The following is a 19,503-nucleotide window of genomic DNA, read 5'->3' as shown; positions in this document are numbered from 1 at the left end:
ATTGATAAGATATAAATTGACAGCATTAATTTGTAGACATTAATTAAAGACGTATTATACCTTTTCCCACACTGCATTTTGTTACAGAGGTTAAAGTGTTGCAGAATGTTCTGAAGTAAGAAGGAGCCGTGAAAGGGTTTAGCTTCATCTCATATCCTCAGTCTATACATCCTAACCAGCCAGTTAACTTGCAGAGGACCAAACACAACTGTGAGATGGGCTGCCTGCTGGGTTATGTGCAGCCTATGAACTTTTAAACTGAACCTTCAGTTTAAACCTCATCGCTCTCTCTGTTTGGCGGGATCCACCCTGACACTTCTCCTCTTTTCATTCCCCCTCCCTCTTTCATGATCTCTCGTACTCCTTCCTTTCTGTTCTCTCTCTCTCTCTTTCGCTCCCTCTTTCTCTCTCGCTCGCTCTCACTTTATCTCTCTCTCTCTCTGTAAAGCCTGTGTGGTCTTAACTCTTGATGTGAGTGGTACTTAGCTCATACAGGATGTGGTCCTCTCACTCCTACCCTTCTTTCTACTATTACCCCCCTCTCTCTATCTGTCTCCTAGTACTACGTGGTGTCATACAGTGATAGTGTGGTTTCTCTGTGGTCTAACTGGTGTGTTATCTCTCTCCTCAGTACTCTAGGGGAAGCCTGGGCGCAGCTGAAGAAGAGTTTGACTGAAGAGGCTGAGGTTCACCTCAAGTTCTCCTCTAAGGTACTGTATTGCACTGGACTGTATTCTTTACACAAAGAAAACACTTCACATTTTGGGAATTATTTTCCACATGACTTCAATTCACAGTACAGCCTATTTAACATTGTGTCCCGTGGTTTTGTAACACTTAATTGAGGCCTATTTACTCTCTGGCCCCTTGCTGCGAAGTACACATGTATGATTGGTTTGTCTTGGGAGCGAGAGAGGGGTGTGGGGGTGTGTATTGTGTGTGTGAGAGAAAGAGAGGTTCCAGCCAGGAGCCCAGCTGGACTGAGGAAAACAACGTCAGTGTTTCAATTCTCTGGAGACAGACAGACACACACAGATGTGCTGTATTTAGTACAGCTTGAGGTTTAGGGGGGAGTATGAGAGATGGAAGCAAAGAGTGAGAGAATGAGCAGAGTTTTATCTAGGAAAGGGGGGGGGAGAGAAAATGAGCAGATTTGAATACATTCTTCATGCACCTCCTATCTCTTCAATAGCTATTTATTATCCTTAAATCTGTGTCCTATTCAATCAGGTTTCTGCAGTAATTTAATAATGTTTCCTCCTGCATTGTGCATTTCATAATTTACTGATTTGCCCGTATAATTTCTATAAACTGTTTATGGGTAGGAGTCTGTCTCCCAACCGTAAATAATCTCCTGGTCCTAAGCAGACACTCTTCAGTAGAATCAAAGCAGCTCACAAATCAAACTCTACATTGACCTACTTTTATGTTTTAGAGAGACACATTTGTGACTATAACTCATTGACAGCTCTGTCAGATAAACACGTTTTATGGGTAAAAGGGGCTTTTGTAAATAGCTGTCCCTTAGCCACTAAGGATATGAGATACAGGCATAGAAAAACAAGACAAAAACAACACAACTGTCAACACAATATATCATTATTATAGGAAAGGCCATGGCCAGCTGTTTTTACTAACCACATGACTTAAACAGGAAAACCCCCAGGTAATGTTATAGGCCTTCCTAACAGTTGTCTCCAATGAGGTCTGCATGTATTGTTCTTGAACTCTTTCAGCTCCAGAGTGAGGTGGAGAAGCCTCTGTTGACTTTCAGAGATAACTTTAAGAAGGACATGAAGCGGTTCGACCATCACATCGCAGAACTACGGAAACATCTGGTCGGACGGCACACAGCCGTGGAGAAGGTACGCATCCTGACGCAACGAGGCGCAACAAACACATACACATGCAGGCACACACACATACACAAAAATCTACGTTTACATTTTTGTCATTTAGCAGACGGTCTTATGCAGAGCTACTTACATTAGTTATACAAAAGTTGACGCAATAATAACCGTCCATGCACTTTGCAGCTGTAGAATTTCAGGAATCTTCTCACATGAGATTAAAATTCCACAACTTGTCCCTAAGTAGAGGACCATTTCCTGTCAACACACACACACACACACACACACACACACACACACACACACACACACACACACACACACACAAACACTACCTCTGTGCTTCTATAAATAATGATTGGACCGATCCCTGTAGCTACCATAGACTTGTCAACTGCTCACCATCAGTTATTTAGACATTCATAATGCATGGCTAATAGCAAGTAGTAGCCTACCGCAGGGTAGGCAACCCTGTTCCTGGAGTGATTTTGTTCCAAGAAGGCAATGACGTCCAACTGAGCTAAATTCAACACACCTGGTCTTCCAGGTTGGTTAAATCAAAAACATGAAGTGCCTGCAGCACTCCAGAACCAGGGTTGCCTACACCTGGCCTACTGAAATACCCTCTGGTATGTCCCCATTCGCTTTGTTATAAGCGTTCTTAACAGGTTATAACAATGTTATGACAGCCTTTATAACATCTGAATGCATCTCTAGGCTTGTAAAGCTCTAGCGGACAGACAGAAGGACCTGGAGGTGAAGACTCAGCAGCTATAAGCATTCATAACAGCTTTTATAACATCTTAATATATTTCTGTAGGCCCGTAAGGCTCTAGCGGACAGACAGAAGGACCTGGAGGTTAAAACGCAGCAGATGGAGATCAAACTAAGCAACAAGATCGAGGAGGACATCAAGAAGGCCCGGCGGAAGTCCACACAAGCAGGTCAGAGTCCAGGTCAAAGGTCAAACCAAAGGTCATCAGTCACTGTGGGATTAGCCAGTGGGGTCAAAGACTCACATGTTTGTTATAACTGATAGGGGTGTCATTAATTACGTCCCCTTCTGGGTGTCTGAGTATTTTATCTGTACAGATTACAGGTTCTTATAGTACAAATCTTACCAAGTGAGACTAGATGTAGCTAGCTAACACCTAACTTTAAACAAAAAGTTGTTTATGACTTGCTTAACAGACACTCTAAACTATATACAAACAGTCGTCATGACTGTGCGGTCAGTGTTATGTCCAATGGCATGTTGCCGTGGAGACAGAGTACACATGCAGAATAGCAAATATAGCAATAAACAAGAAGAAAAGGAAAGTTCCTATAAGGAAGCTCTTGAAGCTGGCAATGGTGCAATGAAACAGAAAGGTGTCTTGAGGCTGAATCTCATCCCTCAGGGGCATGTTTAAGGGCCTCCTTTTTTGACTATCAGATGGAGATGGCACTGCAAACCATGTGTTTTAATCTATCTGTACAGTAGACATTTAACTGTGTATGAGTCACTGGTTTATCAGCAGTTTCACTGAGACTGGGGGGGGGGGGTCTGTGGAACGACATGGAGAACAGAAACGCAGTGTAGTGCATCTCTAGGCCTGTAGACAGGCGTGGGTGTGGGGGGTTATCTCTCTCCATGCTTCCCTCTGGAGGCTAACCTTCTGGCAGTGAGGGAGGGAGGGAGGGAGGGAGGGAGAATGCTGTAGACAAAATGTAGTTATACGGTTAGAGATTTGGAAAAGTAACTGTTGAGAATAAACAGATGACCTCATCCGGAGAGTGACATCATGGCTGGACCATACACTCACATCCTGGCTCGCCAGATACTCGCAGTGAGAGGTGGATGAACACACACACTCTCGCACAAACTTGCTCACACTCGCGCACACACGCGCTCACACACCACACACACTCACACCTCCTCTTTGCTTGCGTAGTCTGTGTGAAAAGCAGCAGCAGTTGTTTGTGACGATGGTGATGGTGGTGCGTGTGCCAGCTATGACAGTCGTGTGAAGGAGGCAGAGAGGACAGAGAGAGAGCGCCAACACACAACACAACGCATCTGCTTAGCCTTTAGCAAGGCTACATTCTCAGTCCCAGTCCCCATAGATATGTTCTCTACCCCTGACTAAAGGCAATTCATTAAACACAATGTACTGTGCCTCTCCAAATACATACTATTAATTACTAAGTCTTAAGGGAAGTAAACACAGCGTGGGATAATAGGTTTGAACATGCACGTTAGGATGATCTCAGTGTCGACATTCAGGCAATAACTGATGAAGCAGAGAAGTTTGGAGAGAAGGGAAGGGAGAGAAGGGAAGGGATTGACCATCACTGTCTTGGGTTAGTCACACATCATTGTAATTTTAGAGGCATCGCTCTGATTTTATTTTATGAGTAGGGTATGTTAGGCTACATACATGTTCTTGTCGGTATGTATTACACTGTAATCAGAATGTATCAGACTGAACTGTGTATTATTCATATTGCATCTGATGATGTGTTAGGAAGAGTAGCTGCTGCTTCAGGAGCTAATGGGGATCCTAATAAAATACAAACAAATAAAACACTATCTAAGACTGAAATCGGATATAGATTCCTTTATAGCAGGTTGTACTGCAACGTGAGCCTTAGTTATCGTTTTTTTGTTGGCGCTAAGGTTCAAGGAGAAGAAGGAAGAGGGCGTTCTCTTTTGTAAGTTCATATTTAGACTGGGGCTCCCCCTGCTGGATAAGTTATTGAACATGCATCATAAACCCAGAAGAGAGAAAGGTGCCAGCCAGTGTCCAAAGTATAGATAGGTTTGTCTAAACATTATTTTTGTCTCTACCAGGAGATGACCTGATGCGCTGTGTCGACCTTTACAACCAGTCCCAGTCCAAATGGTTTGAGGAGATGGTGACCACAAGCCTGGTGAGACTCATCTGTAGTTCATATTCTCCTTTGGATTTCCTCCTTTTATTAAAAGTGACTCTGTATGTAACTTATTGCTTTGGTAGCCTGGGTGCTAGTCTGTTTCTACTCCAGCCATCTCCAAAAACGGTGAGGCTGGCTATCGAGGCGTTGGTTTTAACGACAGAAAGGAGGAATCTGAATCATGTCTTGTAAAACCCCGTTCCCTTCAATCCATTCTGTCCATCAGGAGTTGGAGAGGCTGGAGGTAGAGAGGGTGGAGATGATACGACAGCATCTGTGTCAGTACACCACCTTGCGGCATGAGACGGACATGTTTAACCAGAGTGTAAGTCAAGCACCACCTCGTAGTACCTCTAGAGGGCACTAAATGCCTTGTTTGTTTTTTTRCCACACACAAACATACAGGGCATTGATTGTTTTTCCACCTGCCCCTGCAGACGATGGAGCCAGTGGATCAGCTGTTACAGAGTGTGGACCCAGCTAAAGACCGAGAGCTCTGGGTCCAGGAGCATAAGACAGGAGACATCAGGCCTGTGGACATTGAGATATAACACACCTGGTTCCCAGGGGTCACACACGTGGATCCACAAGCATCAATCTATACTAGGGCTTCAAGACCTTAGCCCCTTTACTAAAGTCAACTTTGAGATATTATGGACATCCCGAGAAATGAGAATAAGTCATGAGAGAGAGAGAGAGAGAGAGAGAGACTTGATGCCCTTGAGTATTCTATATGTATGGTAGACAGACAGTGTTCATTATGACCTAGAGGACTACTATAGGGAAGACAGGTGTGTATATGGGCCAAACTCAGGTGAGGGGAATGTATTACCAACATAAACAAACGGCATGGCTATTTTGACATGTACGTAATCTATGGTCTACAGTACAAGCCTGTGGGACTGAGGCTGTGTGAGCTATAACCCCAAAACAAATTCTGTAAATGGTTGGCCAACTGAAATACTGACGCAAAGGTTAATTATGAAATTTAACAGCTACTGCTGCTTTTATGTAATAACCGTACATCATATGCATTCCAATTTATAGATTATATTTTATCTGCGCCACTAAATTGAAACTAAAGTGAGGTGAACAAAAGGTTTTTAAGGTGAATATTGATTCTGCAAACGTATATCAAATGGGTCGTTTGGAAGAGAGCTTGACACAAATTGAACAGATCTACAATGTATTGTGACGTTTTCCTTACTGTTGAAGTGATCAACATTTGAATTATAGTCTCTAAGGGGGCAGTACAACTGGGATGCTGTTACAAGGGAATGTGCTTTTGTAAATACAAGATGAATATACTGTATGTAAGATAATGGGGTGTAGAAGTAAAACATCTAGAGAATGAAGGATGTAAAATAGTGGAATCCGCAGTAAAACAGATGATATATATATATATACATTACACAGGAGTGATGGTACAGATAATATATTAAAGTGATATTACACAATGATTATTTTTCTACTAAATGAAATGACGACAACGTTGTTTCAGAGACGTGCTAACTGGGTGTAGATCCTCAACTGAAGTTGAAATGGTTACAGTATATCATGATCCCGTTTCTCTCCTGTAAGTATTACGTACATGTTACTACTGTTCCATGCACACGCATACATGTTGTACAGACTTTTCCATTTATTGTTTGTTTGGTGCAACAAGAGCCTTGAAKGTTCCAAGGATTCTGCATATGGACATAACTGCTGAATGTTTGGCATTAATGTCTTTGCATTGATATGGTAAATATATAGATATACATTTTATGTTACATCTATCTCTGGTAGTTCCTTTCTGCTGTTTTTTATTTGACAATAGAACCAGGTGATTTTTGTAGGTGTTTGTGTTTCTGGCAAATTATCTTGAGGGTACAAGAAGACATTTAAGGAATGAAAAAAGGTTTTATTTCTTAACACATTTTTACATTCAACAATAAAATGCTTTGGACAAGTAATGTAAAAAATGTTTTGGCAGTGATATATATGTCTGCACATTTATATAATGGTAAACTTTGATATAGCATCTTTGTCCAAAATTCTGGGAACAGTGTATTTGGATAGTCCATCTGTAGATGCTCTACAGACGGTCGTACTATCAACAAACCATCTGTTGATAAGCAATTGCTTGCTAAGGTTACGGTTAGGTTTGGAATAAGGGTTAAGGTTAGTTAGTAGATGGTTTGTTGAAGTGTTACTGATAGTCTGGAGCATCTACAGATGGACTAGCCAAATAAAGTGTTACTGAAATTCTTACTCGACATGCAAGCGGGTATAACCTCAGATGCCAGTGGAAGACTTGCGATACAAATGCAGATTTCAGGTAAGGATATTGCCCCCTAGTTGTAAAAGGTCATGCACATTACTGCTATATAACTTTACTTGGTCAAACTCTTTGGATGAGCAAGTAGAATGAGAGTCAAAAGTGAACACAAATTTTCCTTTAACTTCTCTATGTAGGTATTTAAACTGTCTATCAATGTCTTTATAACCAAGCATCAATTTTATATTTTTTTACAGAACATTTGAGCTGTAGAATATAAATGTGATGAAGTTTTTAATAAGAGTGGTTTTGGTTATCATCAGTATTATGAACTGAATCACAAACAAATACCTAGGATGGATTAAATCATACGATCATACGATGAAATCATCAATCTCATTAACATTAACATTGTTGTTATACAGTTGAAGTCGGAAGTTTGCATATACCTAGGTTGGCGTTATTAAAACTCGTTTTTCAACCACTCCACAAATTTCTTGTTACAAACTATAGTTTTGGCAAGTCGGTTAGGACATCTACTTTGTGCWTGACACAAGTCATTTTTACAACAATTGTTTACAGAGATTATTTCACTTATAATTYATTCACTGTATCACAATTCCAGTGGGTCAGAAGTTTACATACACTAACTTGACTGTGCCTTTAAACGGCTTGGACAATTCCAGAAAATTATGTCATGGCTTTAGAAGCTTCTGAAAGGCCAATTTACATKATTTGAGTCAATTGGAGGTGTACCTGTGGATGTATTTCAAGGCCTACCTTCAAACTCAGTGCCTCTTCGCTTGACATCATGGGAAAATCAAAAGAAATCAGCCAAGACCTCAGAAACAAATTGTAGACCTCCACAAGTCTGGTTCATCATTGGGAGCAATTTCCAAACACCTGAAGGTACCACGTTAATCTGTACAAACAATAGTACGCAAGTATAAACACCATGGTACCACGCAGCCGTGTGCCACGTGCGAAAAGTGCAAATCAATCCCAGAACAACAGCAAAGGACCTTGTGAAGATGCTGGAGGAAACGGGTACAAAAGTACCTATATCCACAGTAAAACGAGTCCTATATCGACATAACCTGAAAGGCCGCTCAGCAAGGAAGAAGCCACTGCTCCAAAACTGCCATAAAAAAAGCCAGGCTATGGTTTGCAACTGCACATGGAGACAAAGATCGTACTTTTTGGAGAAATGTTCTCTGGTCTGACGAAACAAAAATAGAACTGTTTGGCCAAAATGACCATCGTTATGTTTGGAGGAAAAAGGGGAAGGCTTGCTAGCCGAAGAACACCATCCAAACTGTGAAGCACGGGGTTGGCAGCATCATGTTGTGGGGGTGCTTCGCTGCAGGAGGGACTGGTGCACTTCACAAAATAGATGGCATCATGAGGGAGGACAATTAGGTGGATATATTGAAGCAACATCTCAAGACATCAGTCAGGAAGTTAAAACTTGGTTGCAAATTGGTCTTCCAAATGGACAATGACCCCAAGCATACTTCCAAAGTTGTGCAAAATGGCTTCAGGACAACAAAGTCAAGGTATTGGAGTGGCCATCACAAAGCCCTGACCTCAATCCCATAGAAAATTTGTGGGCAGAACTGAAAAAGCGTGTGCGAGCAAGGAGGCCTAGAAACCTGACTCATTTACACCAGCTCTGTCAGGAGCAATGGGCCAAAATTCACCCAAATTATTGTGGGAKGCTTGTGGAAGGCTACCCAAAACGTTTGACCCAAGTTAATCAATTGAAAGGCAATGCTACCAAATACTAATTGAGAGTGTGTAAACTTCTGACCCACTGGGAATATGATGAAAGAAATTAAAGCTGAAATAAATATTTCTCTCTGCTATTGTTCTGACATTTCACATTCTTAAAATTAAAGGGGTGATCCTAACTGACCTAAGACAGGGAATTTTTACTAGGATTAAATGTTAGGAATTGTGAAAAACGAAGATTAAATGTATTTGGCTAAGGTGTATGTAAACTTCCGACTTCAACTGTATGTATTGTATACCACAAAATCCAGAAAAAAATATTGCTTTGAAATGTCTGGCACTGCATGTATGTAGGAAAATTGGTTTGGACTTAAAAGTAAAAACATACAAACGTAGGATCTTAATTTGAGAATTGTCCTGCACCGCAGGAAACAAAAACTTGTCGTTTTATTTGAATTTTAAAAAGTCTTCTAAAGTTTAATTTCCACTTTGAAATGTCAGATGTAATTTGCCCAAATGAAAAATGTATCAACCCCTTCAAAAATGGCCATTAATTATAATCCACATTTCCTGCTGTAGCAAACTGGCTCAAATTAAGATCCTACATATATAAGACAGTACATGTTTCTTTGCTCCCACTGGAATGTTTGGTACATCCAACTGACTCCCTCCCTAGGTGCTAGTCTATCATGAGTTTCTTCAGGGAGTTGAGATAAGCTGGGATGAGGGAGCTGACCGAGTCATTGTCGTCGTTGATGATCTTCTCACTTCTACCCTCTGACCCCACGGAACTGGGTGACCTCACGATCCCCCCGGGGTACGGCGTGCTGTAACCCTGGAAACATGCAAGAGGACGAAACATCAGATCAACGTTATGATTACTTACTTGACTAACAACTCAACACAATACATAGAATGTCTATAGAATTTAAAGCACAGATGTGACCCACAGTTTCAGTACAGACAACATTAATGATGATTTGACTATCTTGAATTCAAGTTAATGCGGTAAGGTTGTAGGACTTACAGACGAGTATCCCTTGCTGAAGCTACCGCGGTTCTTGGTCCTGATCTTGGTGAGGGCTGACTCAGCGATGTCTGCCCTTTCTTCAGCATCGTCCAACTCATGTACTGTCTTCCTGTACTTAGCGAGGTTCATGTTGGCCTGCTCCTCCTGTAGGAAAGGTGCAAGTCATGTTGTAAAGACAAAATATGGAGTCTAGAGAACAGAATGAGAGAGACTGACTGAGAGAAAGCAAGAGGAGGGGAAAAGGGAGAGAGAGCGAGAGAAACGGATGGACAGACAGGCAAACAGACAGACGAGCCTCACCGTCTCCTCTACTTGTCTCTTGTAGGCCTTCATCTTGTTCTGGAGTCTCTCCACAAGTTCCTGCATGCGGTGTTGGTTCTTCTGGTCCTCCTCGGACTGGAACAGCAGCTCCTTCAGACGACGCTCGTTCTTACGCAGCGTCTTCACCGTCTCAGCGTGACGCTTCTGCTCCGAGTCCAGCTCCAACTCCAGCTCCTTTACCTAGAGCCAGACACATGGTCAGTCTAGGAAAATATACATTTTGATGCCCACCTTTCCCTGTAAACCTGAAAAACTGGGCAATGCGACAGAAACAACCATTTCAAAGTTTAGGAACAGTGTTTGAGCATATGTGAGTGTGTGTGTGTGTGCGTTTACCTTGCCCTCCAGTTTCTGGATGATCTTCTTGCCTCCTTTGAGGGCCATCTGCTCAGCCTCGTCCAGCCTGGTGCCCATGTCCTTTAACTGGGCCTCCAGACCCTTCTTCACCCGCTCCATGTGCAGGGTGTGGTCCTGCTCTAACCTCAGTTCCTCTGACACACGTGCTCCCTGGAGAAAATATTTATAAATAATGTTCTATTGACAAGTCAATTAAAATCAATGATCCTAATGATCAAACATCCGGTATTGTCCTACCTCACAGTTGGCCTTRTTGATCTTGTCATTGGCTCCTCTCAGTTCGTTCTGCAGCTCCTCATGCTCCTGCTGCAGTGCCTGTAAATCCACATCCAGTTTCCTCCTACCACTCAGCGCTGACTGGAACTACAGCAGGAAACAAAACCACCATGAACTTGACAACATGAGGTTAGCATGGGAGAGGATTGATTCATGTATCGGCTGAAGTTCTGTTCTTCATTGTTTATTCAGTGAGAAACTGAGCGCTTTAAACCTAATGTTCATAATGTAACTAAGCCAGTTTAATTTGATTTAATATTGATGAAAACACTGAACAGAAGGTGTTGCAGTCTGTACTCTACCTGGTTGTTGAGGTCGTTGTACTTCTCGTTGGTCTCTGTAAGCTCAATCTCTAAGGTTTTGCGTTGTCTGTCAGCGTTCTCCAGCGCCCCATGTGTCTCCTCTCCCTCGCTCACCAGCAGGAGGCAGCGTCGCTCCAACACGGCCTGCTCCTCCCTCCGCTCCTCCTGCCCACGCACCTCCTCCTCCAATTGGCCCTGCAGTTCCTAAGAAAGAGAAGGAGAGAAGATGTCAATCCACTAATCAATCAATCACATTCTGTATGCAGCTCCTTTCAGAGGGTGGAAAGAGGAGAGAAAAGGAGGTAGAGAAAGAGGGAAACACTGAAGAAAGAGCCGAGCAAGCAGAGGAGACTGGGTAAAGGAAAGAGCAAGGGAAGAAAGGGGATGAGGAAAAACTAAGGAAGAGGAGGACGAGAGAGCAAAAGAGAGAGGGAGAGAAGCGATGGAGGTGTAGAATCTCACCTTGATCTGCTGCTGCATCTTCTTTGTGTTCTTGGTGAGCTCTATGTTGTTCTTGGTGAACAGGTCCACCTGTAGTTCCAGCTCATTTAGGTCAGACTCCAGCTTCTTCTTCACCCTCAACCCCTCACCACGACCTTTGACCTCCACATCCAGACTGGCCTGAAGGGACTCCATCGCCCTCTGGTGGCTCTTCCTGGAAGGGGAGGAGAGAGAGAAAGAGAGAGGAGGGGCTTATCAATAGAGCAATCAACTGAAGAAACATGGCCGGATTACAGAACGGGTAGGGGGGATTGCCCCCTGGACGTTGGGGCCTCGCTAGATAGCATATGAACATGCCATATGCAATGGCAAAATGTGTAGAATAGCATTATAAAACTTCACATTTTTCTATCTTCCCAATGGCAAAATATGTTGCAATGCAGGAAGTTAGCCATTTTCCCCAAAAGCTAAAACAATTCCTTAAAATAAATCCCTTTCAGTTGAAAAGAAAAAGGGCAGAGGGGAAAAACACATTTTTCTTAAATGAAAATGCAGCTCTATTGACAGTGGGTAACTTTACCTTGCTGCCTCAAACTCCTCCTCTTTCTCCTGGAGTCTCCTCTCCATGTCTCCTTTAGCCTGGGACAGTTCCAGATGCAGACGCAGCACCTTGGTCTCCTCAGCCTGGAGAGGGGGAGGGGGGGAGCAAGCGAGGGGGTGGGAGAGCGAGGGAAAGAAAAGTAGAGAGAGGTGGGTGAATCAACCATTATGCCGAGTAGCCAGGGGGCTCCTGTCTAGTAAGATTCCAGTCCCTGGAGGGCCAGGCTGATTATAGGAGCAGATAGCTGTTGGTGTAGTGTTATCAGTGCCTGGGATCTYTCCGCTCTCGGCCTGCATGACTGGCCAATACTAATTGAAACATGTTGTCTGGGGGCCTTTTCTTCCCTCTCACTGTCAGATCTGCCACATAGCTGCCACACTGTTTCACCTCCACACCTCAGTCTTACATTGTGTATGACGTACGCTGAGGAGAATTTAACTCTTGTGTAAACAGAGATCAAATAATATTGAATGTGACAATGATCTAAGATAACACATTTAAATGCATGTTACGTAATAGTTGTGGAATGCTTGGTGTAGACTTATTTTACTGTAACCATTCCACCCAATATGGCCACCTCCTACTGTAACCTCCATACCTCTAAGGCAGCTTCAGACTCTTCCAATGAGGCCTGCAGCTCCTCCTTCTCCATCTCTATCTTCTTCTTCGTCTTCTGCAGCTCGTGGACGCTCTTGCCTCCATCCGAGAGCTGGTCAGTCAGGTCAACTATCTCCTCTGAGTTAACGACAGAAGAGTTACACTCAGTCACGCAGAAAACACCTCYAGAGAGATCATGAGAATGTTTTTCCCAATAGTTTTCATGTAAATAAAGAGTGTCTAAAACGGAGCCCTGTAGAACACCTAATGGCCTCCATTGTTTCAGTAACTGGAAGTTTTCCTTTTTACCCTGGGCTTTAAACATGTATCATCTCTCACCCTAAGCTACAAGACTGTTTCGCAAGCACAGATTGGGATATGTTCCGGGATTCATCCAGTACATTGAGCAGTTTAACACATCAGTCACCGGCTTCATTAATAAGTGCATCAATGACGTAGTCCCCACAGTGACCGTACGTACATTTCCCAACCAGAACCAATGGATTACAGGCAACATGCGCACTGAGTTAACTTCTTTGGGACAGGGGGGCAGTATTGAGTAGCTTGGATAAAAAGGTACCCAGAGTAAACTGCCTGCTACTCTGTCCTAAAAGCTAGAATATGCATATTATTAGTAGATGTGGATAGAAAACACTCTGTAGTTTCTAAAACGGTTTGAATGATGTCTGTGAGTATAACATAACTCATTTGGCAGGCAAAAACCTGAGAAAAAATCCAACCAGGAAATGGGAAATCTGACGTTTGTAGTGTTTCAACTCTTTGCCTATCCAAGATACAGTGGAAATGGGGTCATGTTGCACTTCCTAAGGCTTCCACTAGATGTCAACAGTATTTAGAACCTTGTTTAATGCTTCTACTATAAAGGAGGGGGGAATGATAGGGGATTGAGTCAGAGGTCTGGCAGAGTGCCATGAGCTGACCATGCYCGTTCACGTGAGAGCGAGCTCTGTTCCATCGCATTTCTGAAGACTAAAGAATTCTCCAGTTGGAACATTATTTAAGATTTATGATAAAAAATCCTAAAGATTAATTCTATACCTAGTTTGACATGGTTCTACGGACTGTAATATGACTTTTCGTCTGAACTATCGCCTGGCKSTGCCAGCGCGTCGTCAGTTTGGATTGTGTACTAAACGCGCGAACAAAAGGAGTTATTTGGACATAAATGATGGACTTTATCGAACAAATCAAACATTTATTGTGGAACTGGGATTCCTGSGAGTGCATTCTGATGAAGATRATCAAAGGTAAGTGAATATTTATAATGCTATTTCTAACTTTGTTGACTCCACAACATGGCGGATATCTCTTTGGCTTGTTTGGGCTCTGAGCGCTGTACTCAGATTATTGCATGGTGTGCTTTTTCAGTAAAGCTTTTTTGAAATCTGACACAGCGGTTGCATTAACTTCTCTAGGGTAGGGGGCAGCATTTTCACGTTTGGATGAAAAACATACCCAAATTCAACTGCCAGTTACTCATCGCCAGGAGATAAGATATGCATATTATTAGTAGATTTGGATAGAAAACACTCTGAAGTTTCTAAAACTGTTTGAATCATGTKTGTGAGAATAACAMAACTTATTTAGCAGGCGAAACCCAGAGGACAAACCATTCAGATTGAATTTTTTTTGAGGTCACTGTCTTTTCAATGAGATTTCATTGGGACACCAGATTTCTAAGCAACTTGCTTGCAGTTCCTACGGCTTCCACTGGATGTCAACAGTCGTGAGAAATAGGTTGAGGTTATTCCTTTGTGTAATGAAGAAATACGGCCATCTTGAAGTCGAGGCACTCCTGGTGTCCTAGACATGCTTTTCAATCAAACAGAACTCATGCTACATATCGTTTTAATCCTGTATTGAACACATATCATCCRGTCTTTAATTTTATCGATTATTAACMTTAAAAAATACCCAAAGTTGTATTACATAAGTAGTTTGACATTTTTTGGCAAAGTTTAAAGGTAACCWTTGCTATATTTTGTCGTCATGTTTGAGCAAGTTGGAACCGGTGTTTTTCTGGATCAAACGCGCCAAATAAATTGACATTTTGGACATATATCGACGGAATTAATCGAACAAAAGGACCATTTGTGATGTTTATGGGACATATTGGAGTGCCAACAACAGAAGCTCGTCAAAGGTAAGGCATGAATTATATTTTTATTCTGCGTTTTGTGTCGCTCCTGCAGGGTTGAAATGTTTTCTCTCTTTTGTTTATAATGGTGCTATGCTCAGATAATAGCATCGTATGCTTTCGCTGAAAAGKCTATTTGAATTCTGACATGTTGGCTGGATTCACAACCAGTGTAGCTTTAATTTGATAACTTTCATGTGTGATTTTTTTCCCAAGCTTTTTGCCAAGTGATACAGTAGCGTCTTGCCTAAACTCAGATTTTTGGATATAAATATGAACTTTACCGAACATAAAATACATGTATTGTGTAACATGAAGTCCTATGAGTGTCATCTGATGAAGATCATCAAAGGTTAGTGATAKATTMTATCTCTATTTATGCTTTTTGTTAATGCTCTCTTTAGCTGGAAACATGGCTGTGTTTTTCTGTGGCTATGTACTGACCTAACATAATCGTTTGGTGTGCTTTTGTCGTAAAGCCTTTTTGAAATKGGACACGTTGGCTGGATTCACAACAAGTGTAGCTTTAATTTGGTGTATTGCATGTGTGATTTCATGAAAGTTTAATTTTTATAGTAATTTATTTGAATTTGGCGCTCTGCATTTTCACTGGATGTTGGCCATGCGGGACGCTAGCGTCCCACATATCCCAGAAAGGTTAAAGGCTAGAACTGCTGCTTTTAAGGTGCGGAATATAAATCCGGACAGTTATAAGAAATGCTGCTACACCCTCCAATGAACCACCAAACAGGCAAAGCGTCAATACATGACTAAGATCGAATCCTARTACACTGGCTCTGACACTTGTCGGATGTGGCAGGGCTTGCAAACTATCATGGATTACAAAAGGAAACCCAGCCACAAGCTTGCCCAGTGACGAAAGCCTACCAGATGAGCTAAATGCTTTCTATGCTCACTTCGATGCAAGCAACAATGAACCATACATGAGAGCACCAGCTGTTCCGGATGACTGTGTGATCATGCTCTCCATAGCCAATGTGAGTAAGACCATTTAAACAGGTAAACATTCACAATGCTGCAAGGCCAGATGGATTACCAGGACGCGTAATCAGAGCATGCGCTGACCAGCTAGCAAGTGTCTTCACTGATATTTTCAACCTCTCCCTGACCCAGTCTGTAATACCCACATGTTTCAAGCAGAACACCATAGTCCCTGTGCCCAAGAACGCTAAGGTAACCTGTCTAAATTACTATCACATCTGTAGCAATGAAATGCMTTGAAAGGCTGGTCATGGCTCACATCACACCATCATCCCAGACACCCTGGATCCACTCCAAATAGCATACCGCCACAACAGATCCACAGATGATGCAATATTGCACTTCACACTGCCCTCTCCTACCTGCACAAAAGGAACAACTATGTGAGAATGCTGTTCATTGACRACAGCTCAGCGTTCAACACCATTGTACCCTCCAAGCTCATCACTAAGATAAGGACCCTGGGATTAAACACCTCCCTCTGCAATTGGATACTGGACTTTCTGACGGGCTGTCCCCAGGTGGTYAGGGTAGGTAACAACACATCCGCCACGCTGATCCTCAACATGGGGTCCCCTCAGTGCTGCGTGCTTAACCTCCTACAGTACTCCCAGTTCKCCCATGTCTGCGTGTCCGCACACGAATCCAACACCATCATTAAGCTTGCTGACGACACGACGATGATAGGCCTGATCACCAATGACGATAAGACAGCCTACAGGAAAGAGGTCAGACACTGCCAGGACAACAACCTCTCCCTCAATGTCAGCAAGACAAAGGATCTGACTACAGGAAACGGAGGGCCGAGCACGCCCCATTCACATCAATGGGGCTGTAGTGGAGACGGTCGAGAGCTTCAAGTTCCTCACGGTTCATATCACGACAGACCTATCATGGTCCCAGTCACGACAACGCCTCTTTCCCCTCAGGATGCTGAAAAGACTTGGCATGGACCTTACAGCTGCACCATTGAGAGCATATTGACTGGCTGCATCACTGCTTGGTATGGCAACTGCTCGGATCCAACCGCAAGGCACTACAGAGGGTAGTGCGTACAGCCCAGTACATCACTGGGGTCAAGCTCCCTGTCATCCAGGACCTCTATACCAGGCGGCATCAGAGGAAAGCCCTAAAAATTGTCAGACTACAGCCACCCAAGTCACAGTCTGTTCTCTCTGCTACCGCACGAGAAGGGGTAACGGAGCTACAAGTCTGGGACCAAAAGGCTCCTGAAAAGCTTCAACCCCAAAGTCATAAGGCTGCTGAACAGTTAATTAAACAGCTACCTGGACTTTCTGCTTTTCACCCCCTTCCTACAGTACATTTTCAATCACCTAAACAAACCTACAGTTGAAGTCGGAAGTTTACATTCACCTTAGTTCAAATGTATTTGGCTAAGTTATTCACAATTCCTGACATTTAATCCTAGTAAAAATTCCCTGTCTTAGGTCAATTAGGATCACCCCTTTATTGGTCCCGTGTGGCTCAGTTGGTAGAGCATGGCGCTTGCAACGCCAGGGTTGTGGGTTCAATTCCCACGGGGGGACCAGGATGAATATGTATGAACTTTCCAATTTGTAAGTCGCTCTGGATAAGAGCGTCTGCTAAATGACTTAAATGTATTGTAAGAATATGAAGTGTCAGAAATAATAGTAGAGAGAATTATTTATTTCAGGTTTTTTAGCCTGGCTTTTTTATGGCAGTTTTGGAGCAGTGGCTTCTTCCTTGCTGAGCGGCCTTTCAGGTTATGTCGATATAGGACTCGTTTTACTGTGGATATAGGTACTTTTGTACCTGTTTCCTCCAGCATCTTCACAAGGTCCTTTGCTGTTGTTCTGGGATTGATTTGCACTTTTCGCACCAAAGTACATTTCATCTCTAGGAGACAGAACACATCTCCTTCCTGAGCGGTATGACGGCTGCGTGGTCCCATGGTGTTTATACTTGCGTACTATTGTTTGTACAGATGAATGTGGTACCTTCAGGTGTTTGGAAATTGCTCCCAAGGATGAACCAGACTTGTGGAGGTCTACAATTTGTTTCTGAGGTCTTGGCTGATTTCTTTTGATTTTCCCATGATGTCAAGCAAAGAGGCACTGAGTTTGAAGGTAGGCCTTGAAATATTTCCACAGGTACACCTCCAATTGACTCAAATGATGTCAATTAGGCTATCAGAAGCTTCTAAAGCCATGACATAATTTTCTGGAATTGTCCAAGCTGTTTAAAGGCACAGTCAAGTTAGTGTATGTAAACTTCTGACCCACTGGAATTGTGATACAATGAATTATAAGTGAAATAATCTGTCTGTAAACAACTGTTGGAAAAATGACTTGTGTCATGCAGAAAGTAGATGTCGTAACCGACTTGCCAAAACTATAGTTTGTTAACAAGACATTTGTGAAGTGGTTGAAAAACGAGTTTTAATGACTCCAACCTAAGTGTATGTAAACTTCCGACTTCAACTGTATTACCTCAATCAATCACACCAACTACCTCATCGTATCCCAGTACACTGACTCGGTACCGGTACTCCTTGTATTTTGCCTCTGTATAGCCTGGTTATTGTTATTTTGTGTAACTATTTTCATTTGATCTATTTATTAATTTTCTTACTTTTTAACAGCATTGTTAGGAAAGGGCTCGTAACTAAGCATTTCACAAAAACTACACTTGTTGTATTCGGCGTATGTGACAAATAACATTTGATTTGATCCTSGTAGCCCTTGTTCCAGGGCTTTATACTGTGGTATTTAACCCTCACCCTGGTAGGCCTTGTTCTCTCTGCGTAGGGCATCTCCCTGTTCCAGAGCCTCTTCATGGGCCGTCTTCAGTTTGAAGAGCTCCGTGGCGTGCTGTCTGCTCTCCTTCTGACAACCCTCCACCTCCAACACCAGCTCCTCACACTTCTGCCTCCAGTCACCCAGCTGCTTCTCCAAGATGCGCTGTTTCTTATCCAGCGCCTGGCCACAATTACTAGCCTGGAAGGAAGAACAATGAAGGTAGAGGGATTGGTCATTATCACCCGCCAGCTACCATTTATCAGTTATGACCAGTTATTAATTGATTACATTGATAAGGTAGGTTATTCAGCTCCTCTGCCATGTTTTAATGTGTCCTCTTACCTTCTCCATGTCTATACAGAGGTCCTCCACCTCTCCCTGTAGTCTCTGCTTGGTCTTCTCCAGAGAGGAGCACTTAGCCTGGGTGGCCTCCACCGCCTCCTCAGCCTCCTGGAGCCGAGACGCCAGCTTCTTCCTGGAACACACACAAATGTCTGGATATGAAGGTGTGTGAGAGTGTGTCTCAATACCTGTACATGCTTSTAGTATGTGACATTTTGAAAGTATGCTTTAGATGCCAGGATGTCATACTAATTTTGGCTTTTCATCTAGTACAATTCGCTGCATGCGATTGAAAAAGAGAATCAGCTTTTCAAACCCATGTGTGTTTGACAACACTCAGCTCAAAATCAGGGGATAGGCTGTAGCAAAACGAATGAATGGCGGGAAACATTACGCATTCTCAGTATGGTGAGCCAAGCATTTTATGTTTGTTGCTTACTGCATGAATGTTTACTTAGCAATATGATCTAACGATTGGCACACAGTATGTTGTTGTAGCAAGAAGTAGGCAAGATTTTGGGTGTAACTCTCACTTCTTG

At 42.8% G+C, this 19,503-nt stretch overlaps 2 protein-coding genes across 2 annotated transcripts in view; one reads left to right on the top strand and one right to left on the bottom strand.

Moving 5' to 3' along the window:
• Window positions 1-631: 631 nt before the first annotated feature.
• Window positions 632-5,995, top strand: LOC112068236 (growth arrest-specific protein 7; the record flags this gene model as incomplete). The annotated part of the gene is made up of 6 exons (XM_024135334.2): window positions 632-710; window positions 1,737-1,865; window positions 2,671-2,794; window positions 4,684-4,763; window positions 4,993-5,091; window positions 5,204-5,995. Coding segments are annotated over 6 exons (625 nt in total), but the record flags the coding sequence as incomplete, so codon positions are not given.
• A 2,025-nt stretch (window positions 5,996-8,020) lies between these two features.
• The window catches only part of LOC112068235 (myosin-16), a 29,551-nt gene continuing 18,068 nt past the window's right edge, over window positions 8,021-19,503 (bottom strand). The window contains exons 9-19 of the mRNA XM_024135333.2: window positions 18,965-19,097; window positions 18,604-18,820; window positions 12,684-12,820; window positions 12,065-12,168; window positions 11,506-11,698; window positions 11,044-11,247; window positions 10,703-10,828; window positions 10,445-10,615; window positions 10,088-10,288; window positions 9,785-9,931; window positions 8,021-9,592 (exon numbers count right to left, since the gene is read on the bottom strand). Of these exons, the coding sequence (XP_023991101.2) occupies window positions 9,437-9,592; window positions 9,785-9,931; window positions 10,088-10,288; window positions 10,445-10,615; window positions 10,703-10,828; window positions 11,044-11,247; window positions 11,506-11,698; window positions 12,065-12,168; window positions 12,684-12,820; window positions 18,604-18,820; window positions 18,965-19,097 (1,789 nt within the window). The 3' untranslated portion in view covers window positions 8,021-9,436. The remainder of the gene's footprint in view (window positions 9,593-9,784; window positions 9,932-10,087; window positions 10,289-10,444; window positions 10,616-10,702; window positions 10,829-11,043; window positions 11,248-11,505; window positions 11,699-12,064; window positions 12,169-12,683; window positions 12,821-18,603; window positions 18,821-18,964; window positions 19,098-19,503) is intronic.

This window comes from Salvelinus sp. IW2-2015, unplaced genomic scaffold (assembly GCF_002910315.2).
Source record: "Salvelinus sp. IW2-2015 unplaced genomic scaffold, ASM291031v2 Un_scaffold317, whole genome shotgun sequence".
Taxonomy (NCBI): Eukaryota; Metazoa; Chordata; class Actinopteri; order Salmoniformes; family Salmonidae; genus Salvelinus; species Salvelinus sp. IW2-2015.
Note: the sequence above shows the minus strand (reverse complement) of the source record. Positions and strands in the feature narration are given on the sequence as shown.